Genomic DNA, 18,190 nt, shown 5'->3' with positions numbered 1-18,190 from the left:
GGGATGGATCCTGACCCTTATGGGGATCCCTAGGATGGATCCTGATCCGACTGGGGATCCCTGGGATGGATCCTGATCCGACTGGGGATCACTGGGGTGGGTCCTGATCCGACTGGGGATCACTGGGATGGATCCTGATCTTACTAGGGATCCCTGGGATGGATCCTGACCCTGCTGTGGATCCCTGGGATGGATCCTGACCCTGCTGTGGATCCCTGGGATGGATCCTGACCCTGCTGGGGATCCCTGGGATGGATCCTGACCCTCCTGGGGGTCCTGGCCGATCCCCATCCCTCGCTCCGGGGGCGCTGCAGCACCGGGGGACACCGGCGTGGGCACGGCAGGGACATGAGACGTGGGGAGAGTGCTCCCCCCAGCCCCCCCCCCCAAGTCCCTCCTGCCCCCCGGGGGGGTACGTGGGGCAGTTACCCTCCGGGGGGGGGGGGCGGATACGGCGGCTGCAGGACCGATGCCGGGGGGATGCGGGGCTCGGGGCTCCCGCAGCCCCAGACACGGGTGGGCACGGCCGCGGCCACGGCCACGGTCCCGGGATTCTTCTTTCCCGACCCCTCCTGGACGGTCCCCACAGCACCGGGCGTTGCGGCGAGGGTCTATTCCCGGTGCCCCCCGGGTAGCTGCCCGGCTGGGGGGGGGCACAGGCCGGACGCCACGGGGATGGGCGCGGGGGCGGGCAGGCGGGGGCGGGGACGGCCGGGACGCCCCGGCGGCCCCGTGTGATGCGGAGCGCGGCAGTGGCGGCGGCGGCGTCGCGGCCCTTCCCGGCGGAGCGGCGCGGACCGGGGATCCCGGGGGCTCCGGTGGGTGCCGCCGGGAATGTCCGCCCCGGCTCAGCCCGCCGCTCCCGGCTCCTTCCAGGTGAGCGGAACGAAGCCCTCTCGGCCTCCGCGGGCCCGGTGCGGCCCGGCTCGGTTCTACCCGCAGCACAGGCAACTGCCGGGAGCCGCGCAGCGGCGGGGCCGCGCCCGCCGGTGCCGCCCGGTCCTCACCGGCCGCCCGCCGGCGCTTTTCCCCGCAGAGCCCCCGGAGGCTCCCGAAGCGCAAGAGCCGCTTCAAGCGCTCGGACGGCAGCACCTCGTCCGACACCACCTCCAGCATCCTCCGCAGGCAGGTGAGCGGCTGGCACCGGCACCGGCACCGGGGCGGGGCAGCCCTGCCTATCCCTGCTCCCCCCCCCCTCCCCCCCGCCGCGGTTCGCTCCCGGGAGCAGCAGCGCTGCGGCTCCGCATTAAGGCACGAACCGAGGCGGGGAGCGGCCGAGCTCCTCCGCCCCCACCCCCGCACCGGGGAGAGGGGGAACCGGGAGGCCGCCCCCGCCCCGTCGTTCCCTCGGGACCGAGGATGGGCGCCGGCACCGGGTGCCGGTAGCATCGCAACAGCCGCTCCCCGCGGCTAAAAATAGCGAATGCTGCGTCAGGGCCGGGCCGGCCGCCGGGCACCGGCACTGCGGCGCGGGGGGGTGGGGGACGGCCCCGGGGAAACTGAGGCAGCCGGTGGGGGACGGTGCCGGTGGGGTGGTCTTCTGTGCCGCACTGCCCGGTCCATCAGCCGGCACCGGGCCGCCTCCCGAAGCTGATCGGGGAGGGGTGCGGGGGACACGGAGCCCCTCTCCACCTGCTCCGGTCAACCCCGTCCCGAGTAGCTCCCCCCGCCCCAGCCACCGTGGGGGAGTGGGTAGCGGGGCGGCCCCCGGGAGGGCGGGGGGCTCCGGTAGGGGCGGCCTCGGGGTGCACAGAGCGGCCCTAGCATCCCGTTTACCTCCCAGGGTATTACCAGCCCCTCCCGGTGCCTCCCGGTGCCTCCCGGTACTCCCCGGTACCCCCTGCCCCGGCCCCGCACCCGACACATCCCCTTCAGCACCTCGGAGAGGGCCCGGCCCGACCCTGCCGCGTTGTCCGGTACCGGAGCCGGTGCCCGGTGCTCCGTGCCCGGTGCCTGTGCCCGCGGCCCGTCCCGCCGCTGCCCCGCCGCAGCCCCTGCCCCCAGGAGCGCTGCCCGCGGACCTCGATCCGGACCCCGAGCCATCCCGGGTCGATCCCGTCGGTGCCCGTCCCGCTGAACGGTAACGGGGCGGGCCGGGCCGGTCCCCCGGGGCCCGCCGCTGCCCCCCTCCTCGGGGGCGGGGGGGGCGCGGCGGGGGGGCGGGAGCGGCTCCGGCCCCGCCGCAGGGCTCGCCCTGCAGACGGGGCTGCTACCGGCTCGGGGCAGGACAGGGGCCGCTGCACCGGAGCATGGAGGTACCCTCGGAGACCCCCTGCCGCCGCCCCGGGACTCCCGGCTGTGGGCTGCGGGGGACAGTGCAGCCCCTGCGCCGCTAACCGGGACCCCCCCGCCCCCGGGAGCTGCCCCCTTTGCAAACTAATCCTTCACCTCCCACGGGAGCTGCCCCGGGGCCCCGGCCCGGTTCAGCGCACTGGAGCCACTCGGGACCCTCGGCTGCCAGTGCATCCCCCTGGGGGTGCCACAGGATAGGCACCGGAGCCCTCCGCCAGCCCCGGGAAGGGAGAACCGCGACCCCCAACCCCCCCAACTCCCCCCCAACAAGGCTGAGCCGGCGGGGGCGGCTCCGTGAGCCCTGGGGGGGCGGCGGGAGGCGGGGGCGGGGAGGGGCGGGAAGGGGCGGCGGCGGCGGCGGCGACGGCGACGGCGACGCGGCGGAGCGGGCAGGGCCAGCCGGAGCCCGAGCCGTAGCCGGAACCGGAGCCGGTACCGGTACCGGAGGCGGGCGGGGCGGGGGGGGGCGCGGGCGGCTCGGCTCGGCTCGCCCCGTCTATGTCGTTTTCTGACTCCAGCGCTACCTTCCTGCTCAACGAGGTACCGGCCCCGGTACCGGGGGTAGCCGTGCCTGGGGCTGGGGTTGGGGTGGGGGTGGCTGCGCTCCGGTGACGGCGATTGCGCACCGGTTGCTGTCCCCGGGGAAAGGCGCGGAGCGGGTGTCGGCCGTTGCCTGTGAGTGTCTTCGTGCCTGGAGCTGGGGGGGGGGCACACGACTCTGCCGCCCCCCGGCTCTTTGTTCCTGGCCTCCGCCGCCGGTCTCGACTCCCTGCCCCAGGCAGGTGTCACAGAGGCCCGGGCCCGGGACCTGAACCGGGGAGGGGGGGAGGGGGAGAGAGGGGCACGACTCCCATGGGCGGGGACCCCGCGGGGGCCGCTGCACCGGGCCGGGGACTGCATGGCGGGGGAGGTGTGGGCTGGTGCGGGAGGCGCTGGAGCCGTAGCGGGGAGCCGTGCTGGGGATGCTGGTGGGGGAGAAGATGCTTGAAGGCTGGGGGAGAGCAGTGTCGGTGCCGGGGGGGGTGCTGGGGAGGCCATGTTGGGGGGGGCCATGCTGGGAAACCATATTGGCTGCGCTGGGGGGGGGGGCTCAGGCCTCCTGCGGTGTGAGCGAGGTTGGATGTGGAGGGGGAGCCCTGGTGCGCGGGAGGGGAGAGCAGCGCTGGGCATCGGTGCTGAGCTCAGCCGGTAGGGCCCGGGGGAGGGGGGCTGGGGGGGGGACCCCGGGGGGGGTTCAGCCACATCCAGGGACTTATAAATATTTCAGCGCAGCTCCGGTGCCGGTTCCGGGCACAGCAGGCACCGGCAACTACCGGCAGCATGTGGGGGAGTTGGGGGGCTGCACCGAGCACCCCAGGGTGGGGGGCGGCTGCAGCAGACCTACATCCCCAGCAGGGCCAGACACCCCCTGCCCCCAGCTTGGGGTCTCCCCCAAGGCACGGGGTGGGGGGCGGCACCCCAGGGCTTCCACGCTGGGCGATGCCAGCCTTGTTTACCCAGCTCGATGCCACCACGGACCCTCCAGAGCTGGGAAGGGCTGTGGGCTGGGGGTGTCCCTGCGCCGGCACCACCTTGGGGTGAGGCTCTCCTTTCTTTGGGGGGGGTCCCCACAGCCCCTCAGCACTCATTCCCCCCCCCCACCAAGGGCTCGGCGGACTCCTACACCAGCCGCCCGTCCCTGGACTCCGACGTGTCCCTGGAGGAGGACCGGGAGGGTGCCCGACGCGAGGTGGAGAGCCAGGCCCAGCAGCAGCTCGAGAGGGCCAAGGTGAGAGGGCACCTAGGGCGTGACCCTGGGGTGGGATTGGGAGGGTCTGGGGGCACGTGCTGACCCCCACCTCGGCACCCCCTCCCCCCCCAAGCACAAGCCGGTCGCCTTTGCCGTGCGCACCAATGTCAGCTACTGCGGGGCGCTGGACGAGGAGTGCCCGGTGCAGGGAGCCGCCATCAACTTCGAAGCCAAAGATTTCCTGCACATCAAGGAGGTGAGCTGGGGGGGTGGGGGAGAGGACATTAAGGCCAGAGACCCCTCCCCCCATTTGTTTGGCCCTCATCCCCTGCCTCCCTCTCCCCGCCCCCCCCCCAGAAATACAGCAATGATTGGTGGATTGGGCGCCTAGTGAAGGAGGGGGGGGACATCGCCTTCATCCCCAGCCCCCAGCGCCTGGAAGCCATGAGGCTCAAACAGGAGCAGAAAGCCAGGTAGGGAGCAGACCCTCCCCCCCCACCCCCACCATCCTGATCCCCCTCTCTTAGCCCCCTCCCCAATACTCACTTGCTCCCTGCTCCCCCAGGAGAGCTGGCAACATCTCGGGCCTTGGCGACAGCGGGAACCGGCGATCGCCTCCCCCCTCCTTAGGTAAGGGCAGGTCCTGCCCCCGGGGGTGGGGGGGGTCCTTAGGGGTCCTGGGAGAGCCCCCCCTCCCCCAGCTGCCACCAACCTCTGTCTCTTCTCTCCTCTCCCCAAGCCAAGCAGAAGCAGAAGCAGGTGAGTCCCCAGGGCAGGGGAGGATGGGGAGGGGGACTGCAGGCAGGGCCAAGTGGAGCCATTTCTGGTATGGGAGCAGAGACCACTCCCCTCTGCCCCCAGTTTCAGGGCCGGGGGAGGGGAGGGGGCTCCAGGTAGCCAGGATTCTCTGTAAGGGGTTTATTGACCTTGGGGTGGGAATGCAGGGCTCTGAGGTGTCCCTGTGTGTCCCTCCCCCCTTGCAGACACAGCACATCCCCCCCTACGATGTGGTCCCCTCCATGCGTCCTGTGGTGCTGGTGGGGCCCTCGCTGAAAGGATATGAGGTACAGGGGGGCTGCTGGGCAGGGGTCAGAGGGGGGGATGTGCCTCGCTGTGCCCCCACAGGGTGGTGGTCTGTGCCCTTCGTCCCCTCCCTGCCTGGTGCCGGTGCCAGGCAGATGGCAGTGCCAAGGGCTGCTGGCAGGGCGCCGGGCGGCTGCCACCTCCCTGCCGGTGCCATCTGCCGCCGGCTCACCGCGGGCTCCCCCGGCCCCGCCGGCAGGTCACCGACATGATGCAGAAAGCCCTCTTCGACTTCCTCAAGCACAGATTCGACGGCAGGTGAGGCTGACCCAGTCCCTAACCCGAGCCCCCTCCTCCTTCCCCGGCCTGCAGGGGGACCCCCCCCCAGGTCCCTACCGCTGTCCCTTCTACCCCCTCCCGCCCCCAGGATCTCCATCACCCACATCACTGCTGACCTCTCGCTGGCCAAGCGCTCCATCCTCAACAACCTGGGCAAGCAGGCGATCCTGGAGCGCTCCACCACCCGCTCCAGCATCGGTGAGGGGGCTGGGATCACCCCACCGGGCTGCTGGGGGCTCCCCTGCCCCCCCAGGGCCTGACACATCTGCCTCGTGTTCCCCCCGCCCCCAGCCGAGGTGCAGAGCGAGATCGAACGAATCTTCGAGCTGGCCAAGTCCCTGCAGCTGGTGGTGCTGGACGCCGACACCATCAACCACCCTGCGCAGCTGGCCAAGACCTCCCTGGCACCCATCATTGTCTACGTCAAGGTGTCCTCACCCAAGGTGAAGGGGCGGCCCCCACCCAGCCCTGGGGAGGACCCCAGCTGCCCCCCTCCCTCCCCTCCCCACCCCGGTACCGTGACTCTTCCCTCCCCTCCCCAGGTCCTCCAGAGACTCATCAAGTCCCGCGGCAAGTCCCAGGTGAAGCATCTCAACGTGCAGATGATGGCAGCTGACAAGTTGGTGCAGTGCCCCCCGGTGAGCCGACAGCTCCCCCCCCGCCCCCCGACCCCCCCTCACCCCCGCCCCAGGGCTGCCCGGGCGGGAGGAGGGTCCCTGAACCGCCTCTGATCTCCCTCCTTACCCCTCCAGGAGCTCTTCGATGTCATCCTGGACGAGAACCAGCTGGAGGATGCCTGCGAACACCTGGCCGAGTACCTGGAGGTTTACTGGCGAGCCACACACCACCCCCCGCACGCCCCCCACGCCGTGCCCTCCCCCACCGGCCTCCCAGGCTTGCAGGTACCGCCCCCGGACCCTCCCCTCCCTGCCCTCCACAGGCAGCCAGCGCCGGCTGGAGGTGGGGTGGCGGGGGGTGGGGTCACGGCAGCCCCCTGCGGGGTCACGGCAGCCCCCTGCGGGGTCACGGCAGCCCCCTGCGGGGTCACGGCAGCCGCCCGCTGCCCCCCGCGCTGCCCCCAGCCCCGTCCGTCCCCGCAGAGCCAGCAGCTGCTGGGGGAGCGCGGGGAGCACTCGCCGCTGGAGCACGACAGCCTGATGCCCTCGGACGAGGCTGGGGAGACCTCCCCCCAGCCCTGGGGGGGGGCCACGTCCCAGCGGAGCTCCCGGCACATGGAAGAGGAAGAGGAGGAGTACGGGGACCCCTACCCCGACATCTACCAGCCCCACCGGCACCACAACAGCGGCCTGCAGGGGTCCAGCGCCCCCGAGCGCCAGCCTGAGCGCAACCACGACCGCAGCTGGCAGCGCAGCCGGCCCTGGGCCAAGGACAGCTACTAGGCGGGGGGGGGAAAGTGGGGAAGGGAAGGGGCAGGGGGCACGGCTGGGAACCGGCCCCCCCAGTCCTGCCCTGGGAGCTCCTCTCCTCCCCCCAGCCCCGCGCTGGGGGTGCTCAGACAATCTCCTGCTCTCGGGGAAACTCCTCCAGGCAGCTTCCTCAGGCCCGCGCCCCGGGCACCTCTTCAGCCATAAGCACAGTGTGGGGGCAGGGGGGAGAGGGGGAGGCGGACAGGATGCCCTGGGACACCCCTCCCCTCCCACAGGCTCCTGGGGACCAGGGGACAGCCACCTGCCTTCTCCCTGCCTCAGTTTCCCTGCTTGGCATCACCTCTTGCCCCCCACCCCCAGCATCCCAGGCTGCCTCATTCCCTGCGGGACAGTGGCCACAAGCAGAAGGTGCCCTCCCCCCCCCCACCACACACCTAAAAAGACCTCTGGGCTGCAGCAGGGGGAGGGGCACAGTTTTACAGCCCCCCACCCCCCAGAGGCTTGAGGAAGAAGGGGGAGGTGCCTGCCCCCACCCCTGCATGGACCCCCCGGGAGGAGGGGGCCGCACCAGACGCTTCGCTCCACACCGACCTCTCCCTGCCTTGGTCACTGCAAACCCCTTCCTGCCCCACCCCCCCAACCCGAGGGGGGTACTGGGGACAAAGTGGGGGGGCTGGCTGGATCCTGCATGGGGCAGGGGGGGCCGCCCCACCCCTCCATCCGCTGCCTTGTGTCCCCATCACTCCCCCTGCCCCCCGTAGCTGTCACCGCACGTCGTCACCGGTCCTGTAAATAGGCTCCCACTGCCCCGGGCTGGGGGCTGCTCGGGCAGAGGGGCCGAGCCCCCCCCCTCCCCCCGCCCCCTGCCCACCGTGGCCCTTCAGTGGGGGGCGGGGGGGGCACAGATTTGTTACAATTTCTTTTGTAGAAAGCACCAATTTCCCTGTAAGTGGTTTCAGAAACACACAGAGTGCTTGGAGCTGCTGCTGCTGTCTCTGTGTCTGCCGCTGGGGGGCGCTGGGCTGGGCTGGGCAGCGGGGGGACAGCGCCAGGCGGGTGCCGAGCGGCCTCAGGGGCACTGCTGGGCGCTAGGAGGTGGCACCCCAGGGGCACCAGGGGAAGGAAAGAGACGAGGAGGCCACGCTGGCAGCCGCTGGGTTTTATTCCTGCAGCCTGGGGATTGCAGCTAAAAACAGGAGGGAAGGGATGAGGGCTCCCAGAGCGCAGCACACGGAGCCCAGTGCCAGCTCTGCCCTGGCAGTGGGCAGGCAGGGACAAGCCTGACCCCTGCCAACAGCCACCTGCAGCTCCACCAGCCTGTGGGGAAGGTGTGAAGGGGCACTGGGAGAACAGAGGGCACCTTCTGGGGCACCTTTTGGGCCAGCGGTGGCCCCACAGTCTCTGCTGCCGGCAGTCCTGGCTGGGCAGGGGGCTGGGGGAGGCTGCCTGGAGAGCAGCCAGAGAAGTCCTGCCGGCCCCTGCCAGCCCTGCTGGTCCCCTTGCCCCCAAGGGGGGTGAGGGAGTCGGGGGGCGCCAGCCTGGGGCGCTCAGGCGAAGATGGTTTCCTCCCGCCGCTTCTTGGTGAGGATGGTGCCAGGCTTGTGCTGGGCATCGGGGTGGTTGGCCAGCTCGGGGGGGCAGGAGGACACTGGGCTCTCCAGGATGGCCTGCTTCAGGTCGTAGAAGACAGTGGAGTCCTCCTTGGTGAGGAAGGTGATGGCCACACCGCTCTTGCCCGCTCGGCCTGTCCGCCCGATGCGGTGGATGTAGTCTGCAGGGACACACACAGGGAGGGTGGGGAGGGTCAGCAGGGCAGGGAGGGTCAGCAGGGCATGGAGGGCCTTGGCACTCCTCTCCTGCCCCCCACCACCCTCCCCCACCCCCAAGCCCAGGAGACCCCAGCTCACCCTCGATGTTCTTGGCCATGTCGTAGTTGACCACCATGGAGACGTCGTGGATGTCGATGCCGCGCCCGGCCACGTCGGTGGCCACCAGGATGTCCTTGGCTCCAGCCTTCAGGTTGGAGAGGGCAAACTCCCTCTGCTCCTGGCCCTTGCCACCGTGCAGGGTGCAGGCATTGTACTGTGGGACAAGGGGGAGGGTTAGCTGGGGGGCCAGACCCACCCCCCGCTCCCTGCCCGGAGGAGGGGCTGCAGCCTCACCCCCATCTTCTCCAGGGACTTGGCCAGCACGTCGCAGCCTTTCTTCTGGTTGACGAAGATGATGATGGGGGGGTCGAAGCCCTGCTCCAGGATGGCCAACAGCTTCTTCCTGTTGGGGGGGGGAGGAGAGGGGCATGGAATGGGCTGGCTTCGAAGGGACCTCCCACGACCACCCAGTCCCAACCCCCACCCCGGCCACGGGCAGGGAAACCTCCTGCTGGCTCAGGCTGCTCCAGGCCTCAGCCAACCTCCAGGGAAGGAGCAGCCAGGGCCTCCCTGGGCAGCCTCTTCCACTGCCTCCCTGGGTAGCCTCTTCCACTGCCTCCCTGGGCAACCTTTCTTCCACTGCCTCCCTGGGCAACCTCTTCCACTGCCTCCCTGGGCAACCTTTCTTCCACTGCCTCCCTGGGCAGCCTCTTCCACTGCCTCCCTGGGCAGCCTCTTCCACTGCCTCCCTGGGCAGCCTGTTCCAGTGCCTCCCTGGGCAGCCTCTTCCACAGCCTCCCTGGGCAACCTCTTCCACTGCCTCCCTGGGCAGCCTCTTCCACTGCCTCCCTGGGCAGCCTCTTCCACTGCCTCCCCACCCTCACTCCCAAGGATTTCCTCCTCATCCCCCCTCTCAGTCTCCCCTCTCCCAGCCTCAATCCTTTCCCATCTCACCCTGGGCGAGAAAGAGGCTGAGGAACCTCAGCGAAGCCTCTCGCAGAGCTCCCTCCCCCAGCCCAGCCCCCAGGCCCCATCCTGCCCCCCCTGCAGCGCTCTCTGTACCTCTTCTCCGACTCAGACATGAGGAAGACCTTCTGCTCCACCCTCTCGTGGGGTTTGCCGGCGGAGCCGATGTAGACCACGGCCGGGCGCCGCAGGTAGCTGCGTGCCAGGCGCTCCACGGCCGGGGGCATGGTGGCCGTGAACATCACAGTCTGCAAGGCAAGGGCACAAGGAGTGCTGGCACCTGCAGACAGGCAGCCTGGCTGCCACCTCTGTGCCCTGCCCTCTGCCCCCATCTTCCACCTCTCAACCCCCCACCCCCACCCCGAGGGAGCAGCAATGCCATGGAAGTGGGAAGGGACCTCTGGAGCTCCCTGACCCTGCCAGTGCCAACCCCCCCCCCGGCCCCGGCAGGGCACCCACAGCAGCTTGCCCAGGGGCACAATGGCCAGGGAGGGTTGGAAGCTCTCCAGACAACCTCTCTGGGCAGCCTGCTCCAGGCCTCCAGCAGCCTCACACCAAACAGTTTCTCTTCATGCTGAGGCGGAATCTCCTGGGGTGCAGTCTGTGCCCCTTGGCCTTGCCCTGGGCACCACTGAGCAGAGTCTGGCCCCAGCCTCTTGCCCCCCACCCTTGGCTCTTGCTGAGCATTGCTCAGATCCCCTCTGGGGCTGCTCTTCTCCAGGCTCTCAGCCCCAGGGCTCAGCCTCTGCTCCTCACAGAGCTCTTCCAGGCCCCTCAGCATCTCCCCAGCCTCCTCTGGACTCTCTCCAGCACTTCCCTGGCCCTCTGCAGCTGGGCAGCCCAGAACTGGACTGAGGACAGCAGAGGAAGAGGAGGAGGAGGAGGAGCAGCAGAACCTCCCTCAAGCACACTCTTCTGAATGCCCCTCAGGACACTAAGCAAAGTGCTTGAGGGTTCACTCTGTCAGAGGATCAGAGGAGCACAGGATCAGGGGATCAAGGGAGCACAGGGTCAGAGATCAGGGGAGCACAGGGTCAGAGGATCAGAGGAGCACAGTGTCAGGAGAGCAGAGAAGCAGAGGATCAGAGGAGCACAGGATCAGGGGATCAGGGAAGCACAGAATCAGGGGAGCACAGGGTCAGAGGATCAGGGGAGCACAGGGTCAGAGACCAGAGGAGCACAGGGTCAGAGGAGCACAGGGTCAGAGGAGCACAGGGCCAGGGGAGCACAGGGCCAGAGACCAGAGGAGCACAGGAGCAGAGGAGCACAGGGCCAGGGGAGCACAAGGTCAGGGGATCAGAGGAGCACAGGGCCAGGGGAGCACAGGGCCAGGGGAGCACAGGGCCAGGGGAGCACAGGGCCAGGGGAGCACAGGGCCAGGGGAGCACAGGGCCAGAGGAGCACAGGGCCAGGGGAGCACAGGGCCAGAGGAGCACAGGGCCAGAGGAGCACAGGGCCAGGGGAGCACAGGGCCAGAGACCAGAGGAGCACAGGGCCAGAGGAGCACAGGGCCAGGGGAGCACAGGGCCAGGGGAGCACAGGGCCAGGAGAGCACAGGGCCAGGGGAGCACAGGGCCAGGGGAGCACAGGGCCAGGGGAGCACAGGGCCAGAGGAGCACAGGGCCAGGGGAGCACAGGGCCAGGGGAGCACAGGGTCAGGGGAGCACAGGAGCAGAGACCAGAGGAGCACAGGGCCAGGGGAGCACAGGGCCAGGGGAGCACAGGGTCAGGGGATCAGAGGAGGTTAGGGGTTGGAAGGGGCCTCTGGAGACCCCCGAGTGCCGCGGCAGGGCCGGGGCTGCGCCGAAGCTGCCGCAGCAGCCTCCCCAGCCGCCCCTACCTGTCTGTACTTGTGCTTCCCCGACTCGAAGTTGGCCAACATCTTCTCGGGGTCCTCGGCCTCGTCGGTGTCCGGCTTCTGGTTGGTCACAGGCATGTGCTCCAGGATCTTCTGCACGTCCGGCTCGAAGCCCATGTCGATCATGCGGTCGGCCTCGTCCAGCACCACGTAGGTGCAGCGGCTCAGCACCAGGTACCGGTTCTCCAGCACGTCGATCAGCCGCCCCGGGGTGGCGATGACGATCTGGGGAGGGCACAGCGAGCCTCGCACGGCGCCCGGGGCACGGCTGGGGCCGCGCTGGAGCCGCCCGGCCCCGGAGGGGCTGAAGGCCGCACTCGGCGTGGCCCCCGAGCGGGGGGCACCCTGGAGCTGGGGGCATCCCCTGAGCTGGGGGCATCCTGGAGCTGGGGGCATCCCCTGAGCTGGGGGCACTCCTGAGCTGGGGGCACCCCTGAGCTGGGGGCACCCCTGAGCTGGGGGCACTCCTGAGCTGGGGGCATCCCCTGAGCTGTGGCACCCCTGAGCTGGGGGCACCCCCGAGCTGGGGGCACTCTGGAGCTGGGGGCATCCCCTGAGCTAGGGGCACTCCTGAGCTGGGGGCATCCTGGAGCTGGGGGCACCCCTGAGATGGGGGCACCCTGGAGCTGGGGGCACCCCTGAGCTGGGGGCACCCCCGAGCTGGGGGCACTCCTGAGCTGGGGGCACAGAGCTGGGGGCACCCCCGAGCTGGGGGCACCCCTGAGCTGGGGGCACCCCAGAGCTGGGGGCACTCCCGAGCTGGGGGCACCCCTGAGCTGGGGGCACCCCCGAGCTGGGGGCACCCCTGAGCTAGGGGCACCCCCGAGCTGGGGGCACCCCCGAGCTGGGGGCACCCCGGAGCTGGGGGCACCCCAGAGCTGGGGGCACCCCGGAGCTGGGGGCACCCCCGAGCTGGGGGCACCCCGGAGCTGGGGGCACCCCAGAGCTGGGGGCATCCCGGAGCTGGGGGCACTCCCGAGCTGGGGGCACTCCTGAGCTGGGGGCACTCCTGAGCTGGGGGCACCCTGGAGCTGGGGGCACCCCTGAGCTGGGGGCATCCCCTGAGCTGGGGGCATCCTGGAGCTGGGGGCATCCCCTGAGCTGGGGGCACTCCTGAGCTGGGGGCACCCCTGAGCTGGGGGCATCCCCTGAGCTGGGGGCATCCCCTGAGCTGGGGGCACAGAGCTGGGGGCACCCCCGCTGCCTGCAGCGGCAGGGGGGGTGGGATGGGCTCGCAGGGCTCCCTCCAGGCCGCTGCCCCGGGCAGGGGGGGCAGTGCCAGGCTCACCTCGCAGCCCATGCGCAGGCGGAAGCCTTGGTCCTCGCGGGAGATGCCTCCGATCACTGCCACCGTGCGGATGCCCAGCGGCTTCCCGAACTTGATGGTCTCCTCCTCGATCTGCTGTGCCAGCTCCCGGGTGGGGGCCAGGATGATGGCATAGGGGCCCTGGTCTGACTCCTCGATCCTGCAGCGGGGCATAACGTGCCCACGTCACCCACGGTGCCAGGCTCTGGCCCTCTGTGTCACCCACGGTGCCAGGCTCCCTGCTGTGTCACCCACGGTGCCAGGCTCCAGCCCTCTGTGTCACCCACGGTGCCAGGCTCCCTGCTGTGTCACCCACGGTGCCAGGCTCCGGCCCTCTGTGTCACCCACGGTGCCAGGCCCCTGGCCCTCCATCTCACCCCCAGTGCCAGGCTCCCTGCCCTCTGTATCACCCATGATGCCAGGCTCCCTATCCCCTGTGTCACCTACAGTGCCAAGCTTCCATCTCTGGGTCACCCACAGTGCCAGGCTTCCATCTCTGGGTCACCCACAGTGCCAGGCTTCCTGCCCTCTGTGTCACCTATGGTGCCAGACTCCCTGCCCTCAATGCCACCCCACAGTGCCAGGCTCCCTGCCCTCTCTGTCACCCATGGTGCCACACTTCCTGCCCTCCATGCCACCCACAGTGCTAAGCTTCCATCTCTGGGTCACCCATGGTGCCAGGCTCCCTGCCCTCTCTGTCACCCATGGTGCCACACTTCCTGCCCTCCATGCCACCCACAGTGCTAAGCTTCCATCTCTGGGTCACCCACGGTGCCAGGCTGCCTGCCCTCTGCACCGCCCGCGGTGCCACCTCTGTCACTCATGGTGCCAGACTTCCACCTCTGTGCCACCCACAGTGCCAGGCTTGCCCCCCCGCCCGGTGGTGGCCCCCCCGGCCGCGCCCCCTACCGGTCGATCTTGGGCAGGGTGGTGATCCAGACCAGCAGGGGGATCAGGAAGGCTGCGGTCTTGCCGCTGCCGGTCTCGGCCACGCCGATGATGTCTCTGTTCTGCAGGCCAATGGGGATGGCCTGGCGCTGGATGGGGGTTGGCTCCTGCAGAGGGCAGCAGCAGGCTGAGCAGCACAACTCCCTCCCCGACCCTCCAACCCCTCCCTCCCCCCCGCCTCAAACCACAGAGCCAGAGGATTGGTTGAGTGGGAAGAGAGCTCCCAAGAGCATCGAGTTCAACATCAACCCAACCCCACCACGGGCACCAAGCCCTGGCCCCAGGTGCCATGGCCACAGGGTTCTGGGAGACCTCTAGGGATGGGGACTCCACCACCACCCCCCTGGGCAGGCTGGGCCAGTGCCTGACCACTCTTGCAGGACAGAAATTGTTCCTCATGACCAACCTGAACCTCCCCTGGCACACCTTCAGGCCATTTCCTCTCATCCTGTCCCCTGCTCCTTGGCAAGAGCCAACCTCACCTGGCTCCAGCCTCCTCTAAGGGAGCTGCAGAGGGCAATGAGGTCTCCCCTCAGCCTCCTCTTTTCCAGACCTAACAGCCTCGAGCCCCTCAGCTGCTCCTCCCCAGCCCTGCTCTCCAGACCCTTCCCCAGCTTCTTTGCCCTTCTCTGGCCCTGCTCCACCCCCCTCAACGTCCACTTGGAGCGAGAGGCCAAAACCTGACTGCAGGACTCCAGGCGAGGCCTCCCAGTGCCCCCTCCAGGGGCACAATCCCTGCCCTGCTCCTGCTGACCCAGGCCAGGCTGCTGGTGGCCTTCCTGCCCAGCTGGGCAGGCGGCTTGGGCTCCCCTGCCCCGCACCCACCTTGTAGCCACACTTGTCGATGACCTCCAGGATGTGGGGGGGCAGGGAGGAGTCCTTCCAGGAGCGGATGGGGTTGGGGATCTTGCCCCCCTTGGTGGTGATGCTGTAGTCCTCACGGAAGATCCTCCAGTCCCTGTCTGTCATCTCGTCCAGCTTCTTCTGCGACCAGTGCCGATCGTCCCAGCGCTGCTTGGCCTCCTTCTTGCGCAGCTTCCGCAGCCGGGCCCTGCGGTGGGGGGCGGGGGCGAGGGTGAGGAAGGGGACAGGCCTCAGCCTGTGCCTCCAAGGAAGCTGCTGGAATCATCCCTGCCACCCAGTCACAGCAGCCCAGAGCCAGCCAGCCCAGAATGCTCTGCAGCTCAGAGCCAGCCAGCCCAGAACGCTGCAGCTCAGAGCCAGCCAGCCCAGAACACTGCAGCTCAGAGCCAGCCAGCCCAGAACACTGCAGCCCAGAGCCAGCCAGCCCAGAACGCTGCAGCTCAGAGCCAGCCAGCCCAGAGCCAGCCAGCCCAGAACACTCTGCAGCTCAGAGCCAGCCAGCCCAGAACACTCTGCAGCTCAGAGCCAGCCAGCCCAGAACACTGCAGCTCAGAGCCAGCCAGCCCAGAACACTGCAGCTCAGAGCCAGCCAGCCCAGAACACTGCAGCCCAGAGCCAGCCAGCCCAGAACACTGCAGCCCAGAGCCAGCCAGCCCAGAACACTGCAGCTCAGAGCCAGCCAGCCCAGAACACTGCAGCTCAGAGCCAGCCAGCCCAGAACACTGCAGCCCAGAGCCAGCCACCCCAGAACACTGCAGCTCAGAGCCAGCCAGCCCAGAACACTGCAGCCCAGAGCCAGCCAGCCCAGAATGCTCTGCAGCCCAGAGCCAGCCAGCCCAGAACACTGCAGCCCAGAGCCAGCCAGCCCAGAATGCTCTGCAGCTCAGAGCCAGCCAGCCCAGAGCCAGCCAGCCCAGAACACTGCAGAGCCCAGAGCCAGCCAGCCCAGAACACTGCAGCCCAGAATGTGCTGCAGCTCAGAGCCAGCCAGCCCAGAACGTGCTGCAGCCCAGAGCCACCCCAAGGCTGCAAGGAGAGGCAGCCAGCTGGCACCCAGCCACCTCAGCACTCACTCCTCCTGCTCCTTCTCCTCCAGGGTCCTCCTCTTCTCCATCAGGTCCCCGTAGAACCGCGACTGCTCTCTCTTCTGCTGCTTCAGGTCGATCCCCGCGATGAAGCCGCGGCCCAGCAGCTGCACCTGGTGCCGCTCCTTGTACCTGGAGCAGGGTGGGAAGGTCAGGGGCAGGGCTGGAGCTGCCCTACACCCCCCCAGGAGCAGCCCCCCGAGGGGCACTCCCCACTCACAGGGGGTTGTAGTCGATGGAAGTGTCCTCTGAGGCGTCCCACTCGAAGACGAACTTGCGGTCGTTGAGGTGCCGAGTGCGGCGCCGCTTCTTCACCCCTCCCAGGTACCGCTCCTGGGGGTGGGACAGCAGCAGTGGGCAGCACACCTGGACCCCCCCCCCCCCCCCTCCAGACTCCCCCTCCCCTGCTTGGCCCTCAGAGCTACCTTGATGGCGTGGAGCTCTTTGCTTTTGTCCTTCTCCTCCCGGATCTTCTGCCTGCCCTCCTCATCCTCCGTGCCGTTGGTCTCCCGCTCCATGCGCTCCCGGCGCTCCCGGCGCTCCCGCTCCTGGGGGTCTTCTGGGGAGCAGGGGAAAGGGCTCAGAGCTGGGAGGCTCCAGGGGGTCCTGCCTCAGCCCCTCAGGGCCTGCAGTAGGCAATGTCACCTTACCCAGCATCTTCCTCCCCATTTCCTGGAACTGCTTCCTCTTCTTCCTCTCCTCCTCCAGCAGCCGCTGCCGCTCCTCCACCTCCTGCTGCCGCCGCCGCAGGGCCTCAGCTTCCCGCTCGGCCTTGGACAGGAACTTGGGCTGGGACAAGAGAGAGGAAAAGGCTCAAATTGGGCCTGGATACAACCCCCTCACTGCCAGGGCAAGACTGCCCCTCCCAAGCATCCACCCTGAGCTGCAGATAGGGCACAGGAGGGACCCTGCTCCTACCTTGGCTTCTGCCTCCTCTTCAGCCTTCTTCTTCGCCAGCAGCTCCTCCAGGGACAGTGGCTGGGCCTGCGAACGTGAGGCCAAGCTGTCAGCAGCCCCCAGTGGGGACCTTGAGCCTCACCAGTGATCCTCTCAGCCTCAAACCACCCCCAGCCAAGCCCCCACCCTGCTCCCTCCTCACCTTCTCCTTCTTCAGGCCATTCTCCTCTTCCTCCTCCGCTTTCCGGGAGTCCCTCTCCTTCCGGGACTTGGAATCCTTCCCCCTGCCCGGGGACAAACTTCCCAAGGGAGGAAGTGGAGAGGGGTCAGGAGCCAAGCACAGCCCAGGGTCACCCTGACCCCCAGGGCAACACTTCCCACAGGGGACAGGGGCACCCCAGAAGCAGCCAGGGCTCACCTCGACCGCTTCCTGTCCTTGTCCCGCCGGTGCCCATCCTTCTCCCGCTCCCGGTCCTTCTTGCTGCGCTCCCGGTCGCGCTCCTTGTGCCGCCGATCCCTGCGGGGCAGGGCAGTCAAGGCACGGCCCCAGCCCCCCGGCCCCGGCCCTTCGTGGGGCCGCCGTGGAGCCCCCTGGCGCCCCTCACCTCTCTGCTGACTTGGAGCGGGAGCGGGAGCGGGACCTGCTGCCTCGCCTCCTGTCCCGGGACCGGTGCCGCTTCCTGTCCTTGGAGGGGGAGCTCTTGCGGTCCCGATCTCGATCTCGATCCCGGTCGCGGTCTCGGTCCCGATCCCTGTCTGGGGAGCGGGAGCGTTTCCTCTCCTCCTTGACAGGGGACGCGTCCCGGTCCTTCTTCTCCGTCAGCTCCCCGGCCATCTGCGGGGCAGAGGATCAGACGGAGCAGGGGGACTGGAGGACCTGGGGGCTGCGGGAAGGGAGGGAGCAGGGAGGGCTGAAGGACCCCAGGGCAACACCGGAGTGTCCGGGGAGCGCACCGGAGCGTTACGGAGACCTAGGGAGGGATGTGGGGAGGGCGCAGGGGTACCCCGGGCAGCGCCGGGGCACTGCGGCGAACCAGGGAGCGACCGGGGAGCCCAGAGGAGACAGAGCACCTGTGAAGGGTGCGGGAAGGCTTGGAGGGCCCAGGGGGGCTGCGACAAGGGGACCTCGGGCGGGAGTGGGGAGGCCTGAGAGACCCAGAGAGACAGGCCCCGCGCCGGGTACCGGTGACGCGATCGCGAGCTCCTCCCCCCACCCCGGGGCCTCGGGAGCTCCCCGGGCCCTTCCTGCGGGCGAGCCCAGCGGCGGCAGCCTCCCAGTATCCCCCCGGCACCCTCCGCGGTGCTGCCCACCCCGCGCTCACCGCCGCCGCCCGGGGCAGGCCTCAGCGTCCGGCCGCCGCCATGTCCGCGCGGGGCACGCCGGGAGCCTCTCCCTCCGCGCCGGGACCGCAACTCCCGGCAGCCCCCGCGCGGCGCCGCCGCCGCACCGCTGCGCCCCGCCGATCCCTCCGCCGCGCGGCGCCCCGGCCCCGCGCGCCCCAAAACCCCCGCGGGTCGCTGTCGCCACGGCTCCGAGCACCCTCCCCCACCCCCCCACCAGGGCCGCGCGAGGCCCTTCCTGCTCCCCCCTCCCCACCAAGCCCCTTGCACCAGCCGGAGGGGGTCG

The 18,190-nt window shown here is 69.6% G+C and overlaps 2 protein-coding genes across 3 annotated transcripts; one reads left to right on the top strand and one right to left on the bottom strand.

The window, feature by feature from the left end:
- The first annotated feature begins 723 nt into the window (after nucleotides 1-723).
- Nucleotides 724-7,743, top strand: CACNB3 (calcium voltage-gated channel auxiliary subunit beta 3). 2 transcript variants are annotated; one of them, XM_054177394.1, is made up of 14 exons: nucleotides 724-876; nucleotides 1,037-1,129; nucleotides 3,938-4,060; nucleotides 4,155-4,277; nucleotides 4,379-4,494; nucleotides 4,587-4,651; nucleotides 4,761-4,780; nucleotides 5,005-5,085; nucleotides 5,304-5,362; nucleotides 5,472-5,581; nucleotides 5,675-5,826; nucleotides 5,926-6,021; nucleotides 6,136-6,285; nucleotides 6,484-7,743. In XM_054177394.1, the coding sequence occupies exons 1-14, from the start codon at nucleotides 835-837 to the stop codon at nucleotides 6,781-6,783; spliced, it is 1,530 nt and encodes a 509-aa protein (XP_054033369.1). In that variant the 5' UTR covers nucleotides 724-834; the 3' UTR covers nucleotides 6,784-7,743. The 2 variants fall into 2 exon arrangements, with proteins under 2 accessions (XP_054033369.1, XP_054033370.1); XM_054177395.1 differs by lacking the exons at nucleotides 724-876; nucleotides 1,037-1,129 and adding an exon at nucleotides 2,697-2,832.
- Nucleotides 7,744-8,143: 400 nt separating this feature from the next.
- On the bottom strand, nucleotides 8,144-17,983 carry DDX23 (DEAD-box helicase 23). The gene is made up of 17 exons (XM_054177473.1): nucleotides 17,886-17,983; nucleotides 17,169-17,398; nucleotides 16,982-17,080; nucleotides 16,766-16,862; nucleotides 16,585-16,650; nucleotides 16,317-16,455; nucleotides 16,092-16,225; nucleotides 15,887-15,999; nucleotides 15,655-15,798; nucleotides 14,543-14,768; nucleotides 13,679-13,824; nucleotides 12,752-12,929; nucleotides 11,446-11,688; nucleotides 9,702-9,853; nucleotides 8,934-9,042; nucleotides 8,679-8,853; nucleotides 8,144-8,542 (listed from the first exon to the last, which is right to left on the bottom strand). The coding sequence occupies exons 2-17, from the start codon at nucleotides 17,396-17,398 to the stop codon at nucleotides 8,319-8,321; spliced, it is 2,475 nt and encodes an 824-aa protein (XP_054033448.1). The 5' UTR covers nucleotides 17,886-17,983; the 3' UTR covers nucleotides 8,144-8,318.
- Between the last annotated feature and the right edge of the window lie 207 nt (nucleotides 17,984-18,190).

The sequence above is a fragment of the Dryobates pubescens genome, chromosome 40 (genome assembly GCF_014839835.1).
Source record: "Dryobates pubescens isolate bDryPub1 chromosome 40, bDryPub1.pri, whole genome shotgun sequence".
Taxonomy (NCBI): domain Eukaryota; kingdom Metazoa; phylum Chordata; class Aves; order Piciformes; family Picidae; genus Dryobates; species Dryobates pubescens.
Note: the sequence above shows the minus strand (reverse complement) of the source record. Positions and strands in the feature narration are given on the sequence as shown.